We start from the raw sequence: 12953 nt of genomic DNA, 5'->3' as shown, positions 1-12953 counted from the left end.
AATGCTGGCCTTGCCAGCGACGCCCACATCCCATGAATTAATAAAAAAAACTGCCCTGCCACCTTCAACGATTTGTGCACACGTACCCCCAGGTCTCTCTACTCATGCACCCACTTCAGGATTGTACCCTTTCGTTTTTATTGCCTCTCCTCGTTCTTTCTACCAAAATGTATCACTTTGCATTCTTCTGCGTTAAATTTCATCTGCCACGTGCCTGCCCATTCCACCAGCCTGCCTTCTTGAAGTCTATCACTATCCTCCTCACTGTTCACTATACTTCCAAGTTTTGCGTCATCTGCAAATTTTGACCCAACTCCCGTAATCATAACCACCCCCAACCCCCCCCAAACGAGGCCTCCGATCTCCCCACCCCAGACCTCCAACCACCCCCCCAGACCTCCAAACCCGCCCAGGACTCTGATCCCCTCCCGCAGAAGAGGGAGGGAGGGATTACGTGGGGGCCAGGGGGCGGCCGCAGCAGCAACCCGTAGAGGACGGGGGGGGGATCCGAGGAGGATCAGGGGTTGGGGGGCAGCCGCCGCAGCAGCAGCAGTGGGAAGGTCTTTGGAAGAAGATTTGGGGCCGGGAGCTGCACGGGGTGGGGGGTGAGGGGGGCTCTGAAGGGATCGTGGGGAGGCCGGGGGCGGGGGGGTGGAAATCGGAGGCCTGGGGCGGGGGATGGGGTAAATCGGAGGCCTGGGGTGGAGGGAGGCGTCATGGGGGAGATCAGAGGCCTGGGGGAGGGAATCAGAGGCCGAGGGGGAATCAGAGGCCGGGGGAGGGGATCGGAGGCCTGGGGTGGGTGGATTGGAGGGCTGGGCCGGGGGAGGCCTCATGGGGAGGAAATCGGAGGCCTGAGGTGGGTGGATTAGAGGCCTCATGGTGGGGTTTATGATCACGGGGGAGCGGTTAGACAGGGACCCTGGATTCAGGAGGTAAGTGTAAAGGCACTTGCTTCCAGGATCCAGCAGTTCTCGCCTTACATTAGCTGGCGGGTTTCACAAGGCATGCAAAACCCAACCAGTCACTGTTAAATACAAAATGGTGGTTAAAGCAGCGGCTTCCAGCCTCATTATAATATTTAAATAGATAACCCGCCTCCTGGCAGCGGGTTGGCTGCCCAACCCCTGTCCCGCCTCCCTTAAAACCGGAAGTGGGCGGGTTGGAGGTGGATTCAGTTCGGGATTCAGATTTTTAACACTTTAACTAACCCACGATCCCAACCCACCCATTTTCTTAGGTCAAAAATCCCCTCATTGTTAATGTCTGCCAACCATACCTTTTTCAAGCAGTTTGAGCACACTTGAATCTCTTCCTCTGTCATCTTTCAACACAATTTCATAAACACCAGCGTCCTTCTTTGAAAACTGTTGGCAAATGTTAAATCAGGACTAATGGAACAATCGTAGCTGGTTATATACATCACAATTATACTCAAAGTGTCAGAAGCCATTGGAAATAGTGGGCTATAATTTCTGACCTCCAGTGTTCCCACATGAACGATTACAGTGCTCGTACTTGTTATGTATTATCACATGGTTTGTCACATAGTTTGGTATGAGCATGCTCAGTTCGCTCTGGCCTAGTAAAGCAAGCACATGAACTAGAAACTCATGTCTCTGTCCTTCATTTGTTCTACCCACATATATTACATTTTTGGTGATGAGAATGGGATCCCAAAGCCATTTTTAGGGATCATGGAAGGACACAGTGTTCAACCTTCGAGTGGAAATGTTTAAGGTGAATTTGTGACACCTAAACTGAATTTTTGCAATGTTTTACTGTTAATGCTGATGCAGAATCACCTGTGCTTCGCCTTCGTGTGTATGTGTACACAGCAACAGCAGTGATGATTCTCACAGGTACCGTGTTGAGTCACTGTTCAACGGGATCGGGACAATCGTGGCCGCGCCTACGGGATTCATTGGAAGCCTCGACATGTATGACCAAGCTCAGTTCTTACATTGAGTGGATGGAGATGTTTTTAAAGGCCAATAACATTATTGAGACCAAAGTTGCAGATGAGAATGTTCAAGCTCAAAATAAAGTAAATCGTGAACGTAAAAAAGCAATTTTTCTAACAGAGATCGGGACAGATGTCTACAGAATGGTGACATAGAAACATAGAAGATAGGAACAGGAGTAGGCCATTCGGCCCTTCGAGCCTGCTCCGCCATTCCACAAGATCATGGCTGATCATCCAAACCCTAGCACCCGGCCCCTACACCGACAGCCATCCCACCCAAGCCCTATCCCCGTAACCCCACGTATTTAATCCCCCCTAACACTAAGGGCCAATTTTTTTTTTTTATCATGGCCAATCAACCTAACCCGCACATCTTTGGACTGTGGGAGGAAACCGGAGCACCCGGAGGAAACCCACGCAAACACGGGGAGAATGTGCAAACTCCACACAGACAGTCACCCGGGGCCGGATTTGAACCCGGGTCCCTGGCGCTGTGAGGCAACAGTGCTAACCACTATGCCACCGTGCTAACAAACCTACTCGCACCAGGGAAAGCGACGGATGCGTCGTTTGAAGACAGAGAAACTCGAGGACTAAATGTCCTTCATTTGTTCTACCCACATATATTACAGTACTGGATTCCTCTGTGTGCTTTCAGTGCATTAACTTTTTGGAGGAAGTTTGTGTGAGCATGTTAAACATTCGTACAGAATCGTGCTGGTTGGAAAATATGACATTTTGTGGTGTAGCAAATTACTGCACGTTGTGGGGGTGGGAGGGGTTATGGTTGGGTCAAAATTTGCAGATGACGCAAAACTTGGAAGTGTTCACACTTTGATTTTCTGTTGATATATGGGAGTTAGACCCCCTCTGTTTTTCACCACTCTCCTGATCTCTCCGCAGTTCACACATCTGCAGTCAAACAAAGGGAAAGTGATCTGCTTCTACTGCCATTGCTGTTCGCGAACAGTCACAAGGAGGCAAATGGAAGCTGTCTTGAGCACCTGCTGATTTTCTTTTCCTCGCTGTGGGAAAGGGCCTGGCCTCCAATCAGCATGTCCTCACAGGTGATGCAGTTATCACCATGAATTCAATGATGTGGTGACTATGGGGACCAATCAACTGTGGTAAAAATGAAACATTTTTGGTGCGTAACGTATCATGGTATTAGCTTCTGTCCACGGTACATATGGGGTCAAAATCCAGGCTTACTTATGGAAAATGGCCCAGCTAGTTTTGATACAATAGACACTAAGGGGTCAATTTTTACTTCCGGGGGATTGCAGCCTCATGAGTGGCCAGCCCATCCAGGAGCCTCAGCTGATTTTAATGGCTGGGCCTCATTAGCATGCTGCTTGCTGACTTCCCAACCAAAATGGCTGGGATGTTGGTGGGAAGTGGCTGTCAGGCTGTTAAAATCAGGCGACTCGGGGGCTGTCGCTGGGGACCCGGGGAGACGGTCCATGGCACAAGCTAAGTGCATCGGAGGGCTCGAGGATGAGAGGTGAACGCCTGGGGCAGGGGAGGTCTCCTAACACACAAGGAAACCTGATAAAAAATAATTACACTTACCTGGCCCTCTTCTGGTCCTGAATCCGGATCCCGGCAATTTTGGTGTGGCAGGGAAGCCATCACTGCTCCCCCGATGGGTAAAAATAGCAGCTTGGTCAGATTATGTCATCTGAACTCAATCTGCATATTTAAAGAGCTGGGGCAACTGTCTGTGCTGTCTGCAATATAAAACTGCACTTGGCCAGATTGGGGTGGGAATGGCGTGGATAAATCCCCATCTGCATTTTAATTGTGCCGCCCACCACCCAGTTTCTACCAGGCAGGGGGAGTTAGGATTAACCCCTTTGGCTCTAAATTCTGTGGAGGTTCTACTGGATTCCCGCTGTAACTCCAACAGGATATTGGTGAAGCCACTAGGTGTAATGATCAATAACATGTCATTCTATAGTGGACACTAGGTGGAGCCGTAGAGCTGTGTAGAGCTGTATATAAGACTACACTACCCAGCTGTATGTATATTAAGACTACATTACCCATGAGGCACTAGGCTACCCAGAAGGCAACAGTCAAGATGGAAGCCTCTACAGATACTGTACCTAGTCCACATGTGCTCAATAAAGTAACTAGCAAAAGCTAGCTGTATTCATAATAAGAATGTTTATTTATTAATGAACATAAGATGGTACCAGGATACCAAGAGTTGTAAATATCTGCTAAAAAAATTGTGAAAAGCGACATGGAGAATTTGAAGCCACCAGAGCGTTTGAATCTCGAGGGAAATGTCGACTACAATTGGCGGATTTTTAAACAACAATTCGAACTCTACATTGCTGCCATCGGATTCGGTACGAAGCCAGACGCAAGAAAAATAGCGTTGCTGCTTACGGTTGCAGGCCCACAGGCGATAGAGGTATTTAATACATTTGTATTTAATCCAGAGGAGAACAGAGAAAAATTAGAAGATGTGCTAAAAAAATTTGATGCACATTGCTCTCCCAAAAAGAATGAGACCTATGAAAGATACATGTTCTGTTCAAGGACACAGCAGCAAAATGAGACTTTTGATAGCTTTATAACTGATCTGAAACTGAAAGCACAGACATGTAATTTCTCTGAGCTGAAATCATCCATGATTCGTGACCAGATTGTGTTTGGTATTCATGATAAAAAAGTCAGGGAACGTCTGTTGAGAGAAACCGAACTAAATTTGGAAAATGCAGTGAAAATATGCCAAGCCAGCGAGCTAGCTCGAAAGCACGCGAAGACTTTCAGTGAAATCAATAATGATGCGATTGTAATGAGTGATAATGCTGCTGTCGGTGCTGTGTCCTATAAGGGGAAGAAACGTGGGCAGAACAGAAATGAAAAGCAATTGGAGGATGAAATTTTTAATTGTAAACGCTGTGGTTACAAACACCAGTTAAGACAATGCCCAGCGTTTGGAAAAATGTGCACAAAGTGTAATGGAAAGAATCACTTTGCCAAACAATGCTTTTCAAAAGTAAAAACTAAGAAAGGGCAACGAGTTAATGTAATTGAGGACACTGATTTAAGTGAGACATTTTTTGTATGAATGGTGTCATGTGACGATATCAAAAAGGATACAGAAAATGTGCAGCCCGCAGAAATGGACAATGCTGAACATAACGTCAATGCAGTAAAAGAGGACAAATGGATGATCCCACTGCAGATAAATGGAGCATTAGTTACATTGAAACTGGACACTGGGGCAAAAGCAAACTTAATCAGTATGAGTGACATAAAAAATATGAAAGAAAAGCCCAAAATACAGAAAAAGTCAGTACTACTAAAGAGCTATAATGGACAGAAAATAGATAGCTTAGGTGTATGCAGACTTAAAGTGACAGTCAAAGACAAAGTGCATCATCTCATGTTTTCTGTTGTGGCTGAAAGACTTGATTCGATACTAGGTGACAAAGCTTGTGAAGACTTAGAACTGGTCAAGAGAGTCTACCATATAAACTGTGCCATAAGCAGACCAGATGACTCAGGTGATGAAGCAGAGAGCCCATCAAGGATGAAAAGGCCAAAGGGTATCCATGTCTTCAAAAAGCCTAGTTTCTCCAAGAAGAAAGAAAAAGACTTTAAGGTCAAAGAGAAGCCAAAGGAAAAAAAGCACAAAGAGGAAAAACACAAGGAGAAAAAGTCCAAAGATATAACCGCAGCAGATGTTGTTAAGCAGTGGAAAGAGAAAAAGAAAAAGAAGAAGCCTGCACCAGAGCAGGAAGCAGTTCCGGTGGATACTCCTTCTTCCCTCAGGCCAATCTATGGTGTTCCATTAGCTGAGGCTGCTGAGAGGACTATGCTGTATGATGGGATCCATCTGCCAGCAGTTTTTTGAGAGTGCATTGACTACATTGAGAGTTATGGCATGAAGAGTGAAGGAAACACTGAAACCCTCTCCAAGCAAAGATCGCAAGGAGACCTCGATCTATACAAGAGCAGATTGATGACAATGCCGCAACTGCATCTTGTCATTCACCGCCAGAACAATCTCATGAAGACACATCAGACTTACCCGTGTTGAGAAAATCCACATGTGAAGTAAAAAAGCCTGATAGACTTAATCTTTGAGTACAATGTAAAGCTTTGAAAATGTGTTGACTGTTTTGAAAATGTTTATGTTTATAGAGCAGTAAAAAGTGTTACTGATATTATCTTTATTGTTTTCTTGAAAGTTGATTGATATTGATTTTGTTAAACCTCAAAGAAAGGGGGATGTAATGATCAATAACATGTCATTCTATAGTGGACACTAGGTGGAGCCGAAGAGCTGTGTAGAGCTGTATATAAGACTACACTACCCAGCTGTATGTATATTAAGACTACATTACCCATGAGGCACTAGGCTACCCAGAAGGCAACAGTCAAGATGGAAGCATCTACAGATACTGTACCTAGTCCACATGTGCTCAATAAAGTAACTAGCAAAAGCTAGCTGTGTTCATAATAAGAATGTCTGTTTATTAATGAACATAAGACTAGGGAAATGGCATAAATGGTTGAAAACAGCCATTTATGTTTTTCCTTGGGGTTCCCGCTGAAGTTACAGCCAGAGGAAAACCCCAGCAGAATTACAGGCCTATATTTGATCAGATGTCTGATGGAGAGGCCAAACCATTCAATTCAAATGGAAGCATTTTGTGGGTTTTATATGTATTCATGTTTGATTAGCAGTTCTTTCTCAGGTGTCTGCTGTGTAAGGGGTGAAAAACAAATGGCACTTCAAAAATGTTCTGAAGAGCAGCTTAAAAGACCATTGCTGACTGTTAATCAGCCCCTTTCAGATAGCCAATTAAAATCTTTCAGGAGCCTTCCAGGCCACGATCTTGGCCTGGAGACTCCTGTGGGCCCCAATTCTACCTATCCATTGACCTGGACACTGGTAACTTGCTGGCACCCAGGTTGCCTGGTGCAAAGAAGCCAGGAACTGCTGGAAATCCAGTGGGGTTAAACCATCCCATCAGCTCCACCCCTTCCTTTTGAAATCATGACCTTCTACGGGTTGGACAGAATCTCTGCCCACCTCAGGTCCCAGCAGGAATTAGCCCCAGCTGCTCTTCTGCATGGAGACCCAGGGCTGGATTTTCTCAGTGGTGTCGGGATGGTGGTGGGATAGCTGGTTGCCGAGTTCTGGTCCTGCTCCCGGCTGCAGCCACTCTGTCAAAGGGATTTTCCTTTGATTGGTCTTGTTAAGCCCGCCCTGCCGGCTTCCCAGCCAATTAACAGGAAGCGGGTCTGATGACGTCATTTGATGACACATCATCAGTCGGTTTCCTTAAAGGGACCACAGCCACATTGTGTTTGACAGTTGTTCTGTCAGCGTTTGACAGCATTGAGGTGCTGCAAAGACAGACAAACACTGCACAAAGGTGGACGCTTGCACCCAGGCTCTCCATTGACTCCCTCCATATGCTTATGGAGGGAATCACAGCACGCAGGGAGGTTCTCTTCCCTTCCAAGGGCAGAAGAGACCTCCCCAGGACACCAATGCAACCTGGTTGCACATTGCACAGGAGGGCAAAATCAGGGATATCGTCAGGGGTCCCTGGCTGCAGTGGTGCCAACCTTTCAATGATCTCAGTGGATCATGAAATGTTACTGCAAAACCACACTCAAACTCACCCTGCTGTGCCACTCAAAACATCGCCATCACTCTGCCTTCCATACCCTTCTCCTGCACATCCTTACTGACACCAACTTACCTTGCAACTCCACCCAACCCTCTCTATCTACTTTATCACTTCCCCATCTCACGAGCCACCCCTCACACTCACCCTCATCCTACTGCAAGCATACCAACTAACAACACACAAGGGTAGGCACTTAAGAGGTTTAGCCAATGTCCATGTGAAGTTTCTGGTAATGTGTCGTCATACAGTGAAATCTATATTTTCAACACTGCCCGTTATTGGACAGATCTGTGCGCACCTTAAGAAGTGTCTTACTGAATTCCAGTGAATGTTGAGACATAACTTCCCCCCCCCACTACCCCGCTGTAGTGATGAGTGTGCATGGAATGGCTTGGACATTAAAGGGATGCTTTATGGTGTTGGTGCGGGATGGTGTCAACCTGTCGCATCATGTGGCAGCCAGGGTTTACAGCATCAAGTGAAGTAAATCTGGCCATGGAAAGACCAACCCTGGCAGCAATGTTGTCAGGGGCTGATGCCCTGTGTCCTGTGCAGCATCAGGTGATGGCAGAGAAGGTTGTTGTTGGTGCTGCTGGTGTGCCTGGTGATGATGGTGTTGGGGCTGAGCATGGAAGGAATCAGAGGAGCAAGGTGAGATAGTTTCTAGGGCACCGATGTTGCTGCAATAGATGTCAGCTGCAGGTGAGATGACAGAAGCGATCTGTCAATGGTGAGAGAGGTTGTTCCAATGAGGTGGCACTGGATATACAGTTGGCTCTAAACACTTGCAAGCTACAGAAAGCTCTACATGTCTTACAGATGCAGTAACCAACAGTTTCTGTGCTCTGAAACTGACCATCTGCAACATGGCATCCTTTACACCACTTCTGCAGCTGTCAGCTTATCAAATACATCAGAGCAGACTCAACTCACGCCTGGGTGAGCTGGCGTGTTCCCCGAGCAGTGGCTAACCCATGGGGGAGCACGTAAAATTGGAAGGAAGCCTCAAAATAGCGTTAAATTGGCTCGTAACAAGCCATTTAATGATCTCCATTGTTTCCCCCGCCACTTGGTGTCGGGTCAGTTCTCCGCTGACAGACCCGACACCTGGGAGATTCGCATGGAGGCGGGTTGACAGCGAGTTTTCTACCCACTGTCAATCTTTGCTATTTTGACAGTGGACCCGCCTCCAAACCCACCCTCTGAGCGCCAGCAAAATCCAGCCCCCAGTGCTTCCAGGTCCCACCCAATTCTGGTCTCTGCTGAGCCTTTCTCGCCCTCTTTACTCCACTTTGTGTCCTCGGCCCTTGTTTTCATCTCTTACTGATGGACAACGGTTTCTATTCTAGATTGGTTAAATTAAGGAGCGATAATACTATCTATTTGGTTGAACAATATGAAGCTTAGATGTCTTCTACTGACAGACATATAGGTGTCAGTGATGTAGTTAAATATTATTTCTGTACCTGTTGAACCAGCAAAGTACACACACCATCCTTGAAGTCATGCTTGTCATCAAACATTATCTCTCGATCATCTTTGTACCAGATGATTGACGTCTCTTTTTTAATATTAGCCACCTAAATAGAAAGAAAAGGGAAGTTACAGCACTGGTTTGTTTGGTTTTTCCTTCTGAAATACTCCACAAAAAACTCATGCAAATGGCATTTGACTTCTGTATTTGTTTTTGTTTCCTTGTCCAAATTTTCTATGAAACTATTCCTTTTTGTTACCCCTTGATGCTGACATAATGTTGGGCTATGGTTCTGTGAACACCAGGCGATCTCCAATAACCATGTTAGGTTTTTATTTTAATTTGTTTATGGGATATGGGCGTCGCTGGCAAGGCCAGCATTTATTGCCCATCCCTAATTGTCCTTGAGAAGGTGGTGGTGAGCCGCCTTCTTGAACCGCTGCAGTCCGTGTGGTGAAGGTACTCCCACAGTGCTGTTAGGTAGGGAGTTCCAGGATTTTGACCCAGCGACGATGAAGGAACGGCGATATATTTCTAAGTCAGGATGGTGTGTGACTTGGAGGGGAACTTGGAGGTGGTGGTGTTCCCATGCGCCTGCTGCCCTTGCCCTCCTAGGTGGAAGAGGTCGCGGGTTTGGGAGGTGCAGCCGAAGAAGCCTTGGCGAGTTGCTGCAATGCATCTTGTAGATGGTACACACTGCAGCGACGGTACGCCGGTGGTGGAGGGGGTGAATGTTTGACGTGGTGAATGGGATGCCAATCAAGCAGGTGCATTGTCCTGGATGGTGTCGAACTTCTTAAGTGTTGTTGGAGCTGCACTCATCCAGGCAAATGGCCTGAACTCTTGAACAAAGGTAATTCATTTTGTAATTGCTTTTAATGGCCCACTTTTTTTGGCGTGGGGGTGGGTGTTGGGGGCAGAAGGATGGTAGCAGGTGTCAGACGTCCTGGCCAGTTTTGGCTGGCAGGTGCCCAAGATACAGCCCTAGTAGCAAGTGTGCCTGCCATACTTATATTACAGGACCTCCCACTGACCGTGCATACTCCGACTGGGTCAGCGCTGAAGGCTTCTGGTGGACATAATCCCAGCTTGAATGTCAGGATCATGGCTGATGCAATTTTGTGGCCTGACTGTCAGTAGGTTATTAAACAATGGAGAGCATCACAGCCAAGCCTGGTCCCATCCTTACCCAAGATCCAACACATATGCACACTTTTTATACAAAAGCAAACAACTGCGGATGCTGGAGATCTGAAATAAAAACAGAAAATGCTGGAAATACTCAGCAGGTCAGGCAGCTTCTGTGGAGAGAGAAACAGAGTTAACGTTTCAGGTCGATGACCTTTTGTCAGAACTGGAAAAAGTTAGAGATGTAACAGATTTTAAGCAAGTGCAGGGGCAGGGAAAGCGGAGAGGGGAGGGAAGAATAAAAGGGAAGGTCTGTGATAGGATGGAAGGCAGGAGAGATTAAGAGGAATAAATTTCCCATATTTGCGCCTCCCATGGGGGGCGTTAATGTGGCACAAAGGCCTTTTCGCCCGGCCGTGGCGCTGACCGCGCCTCCCACCAAATTCCACGAGAGGTTAGCGGCGGCGCTACCGGGTTGCGCCCTGAACTCATGCGCCCGGAGATCAGGACATCATCTCCGGGCGTATTGCCCCGGTAGCGCGCCGGCAGAAAAATTCCTCTTCGCCCCCGGCAGCAGCGCCGGGCGATGGCAGTGACTGCTGCAGGGAATGCGAGCAGGGCGGCCACCCACTAGCGGGGTGGGAGATAAAGGTGAGGTGGCCGGCCGCCCTGAAAAAAATGTTGGCTTTTTTGAAAACATTTTTTTTTGCTCCGAACGCAGGGTCCGTGTCGTGACCGCGCAGCACGCCCGCTCCCTGGTGCTGCAGGTAAGTTTAAAAAAAAACTGCAGAGTTCGCAGCGTGGGGTCCTTCCCTTTAATTCAGGGAAGAGCCCCTGCATCGCGGCAGCACCACGCGGCCCAGTGCGTGGCGCTGCTGAGCACATCGCCCCGGGTGCGCCCCGTGTCGCGAACTTCCACCCCTTGCGCTCCAAGAAGGAAGTGGAGTGCTTGATTTAGCGCTCCACTTCCCTCTTGGAGCAAAAACTGGAAATTTTAGAAAGGCTGGAAGAGGTTAGCGCCTGGCACTCATTTTTTCAGCTTTTCTGATTTAGCGCCCCAAACGGGGCTCCAGGGGAATTTCTAGCCCCATATGACAAAAGGTATGATTGTACAAAACATTTTCCAGTTCTGATGAAAGGTCATCGACCTGAAACGTTAACTCTGTTGGACACTTTTTATCATGGTCAGTGGATAATTAATAGGAACTGATTTTTTCCCCTCTTATCATTTTTTTTTAGAATTGCAGGCTATTAATAAAGCTTCATATGGATATAACAACAAAACCCTGCTGTTAATAGACCTCACAAGTAAACAGCCACTAAATCAGGTGACCTAGTTGCAAAGCAATGAGCATGCTTTCAAACAGCTGTAGGATACTTTTGCACAGGTTCTGTTTCTGCCAGTCCTGATTATACCCAGGAGTTCATACTTCATATAGATGGCTCCAACAGGGGGATTGGAGTTGTCCTCACAATCATAGCCAAAATGTAGAGCACCCCATTGTTTACTGAAGCTAAAGGTTGGACGTCCTGGATCTGGATTACATTGCGCATCAAAATTCCAAACCTTGGACACGCCACTCAGAGTAATCAGGTGATGGACCATGCAAAACTGCAAATATGAAGCCTTATTATCAGTTAAATCAGCAGCTTCAAATTTCCTGTGCTCTAGGTACTTGTTAGGGCGAATGGGCACTTCCCTGAAGCATGGGAAATTTGATCCACTGATTAAACTACAAACGCGGACTAACAGGCATCCTGCTGCTTGAGGTAGAACTACTGAAGCTGCTGAAACTCCCTTAGTGTTCTACACTTCAAAACGTTGTTATTCCATGCTTTGAAGCATAGATTTTCCTCTTGGCAGGATCACTGGCATTAAGTTGGAGTTGTGGGCTTTACGCCTGGATGCTTACCCCATCATTGACCTTCTTTCGAGGATTCCGCCTCTTTGAAAATTTTGGGTGAGCTCCCAGTGTTTTAGCCGACGTTTGGGGCTCGCCATGGGGGCGGGGCAGGGTGGGGTCGGTGTGGGAAATGATTGCCGTTGGAGGGGACGGGGCATGCAGCAGCTTAAAGGTGCAGATGAGCAATATTATCATGGATAAAAGGAAAATTTTAGATTAGGGCCAAAGTCCTATGATTTTAAGGGAGATGAGGGAGGAAATTGCTGAGACCCCAGAAATTCTATTTTAGGGTTCTATTGAGTGTGGATATGGGCCAGAAGACTGGAGGGTGGCCATCGTAGCACCTATTTTTTTAAAAAGGAAGACTAAACATTCGTGGTAGGGAAATTTTTAGAGTCTTTAATTAAGGATGAAATTACCATGAATCTCGATAAAGAGAAAATAGTTATAAGTAGCCAGCACGGATTTCAAAAGGGATGATTGTGCTTGATAAACCTCATACAATTCTTTGAGGTGGTAACACACATAGTAGATGTGGGAAATACTGCAGAACTGCCAATCCATTGCCCCACATTACATTTATTATCATCTTTTGGTTATTTACATCATACAGTATTTGCTGTTGTGCCTCCAATAGCAATACTAAATACCTGTTATATACAAGCATTACTAGCTTCCAGCATTGCTAAGGGCATAATGACAAAATGTGACGCATGATCGTACTGTTGCCTAATTTAGATGTGCCCACCCATATTTGGACGGGCACATTTGCCATCATGTCTGGCAGAAAATGCATCTGGCGCAGAAATGGGAGA

The 12953-nt window shown here is 46.8% G+C and overlaps 1 protein-coding gene across 3 annotated transcripts in view; it reads right to left on the bottom strand.

Moving 5' to 3' along the window:
- myom1b (myomesin 1b) overlaps nucleotides 1–12953 on the bottom strand; it is a 197267-nt gene that overhangs the window by 85023 nt on the left and 99291 nt on the right. For all 3 annotated transcript variants that reach the window (XM_085992788.1, XM_085992786.1, XM_085992787.1), the window contains 2 exons: nucleotides 9099–9212; nucleotides 1280–1367 (listed from right to left, as the gene is read on the bottom strand). In XM_085992788.1, coding sequence (XP_085848914.1) covers nucleotides 1280–1367; nucleotides 9099–9212 — 202 coding nt within the window. The remainder of the gene's footprint in view (nucleotides 1–1279; nucleotides 1368–9098; nucleotides 9213–12953) is intronic.

Source organism: Somniosus microcephalus, chromosome 7 (assembly GCF_052327205.1).
Source record: "Somniosus microcephalus isolate GS21.2 chromosome 7, FLI_Smic_1.0, whole genome shotgun sequence".
Classification (NCBI taxonomy): Eukaryota; Metazoa; Chordata; class Chondrichthyes; order Squaliformes; family Somniosidae; genus Somniosus; species Somniosus microcephalus.
Note: the sequence above shows the minus strand (reverse complement) of the source record. Positions and strands in the feature narration are given on the sequence as shown.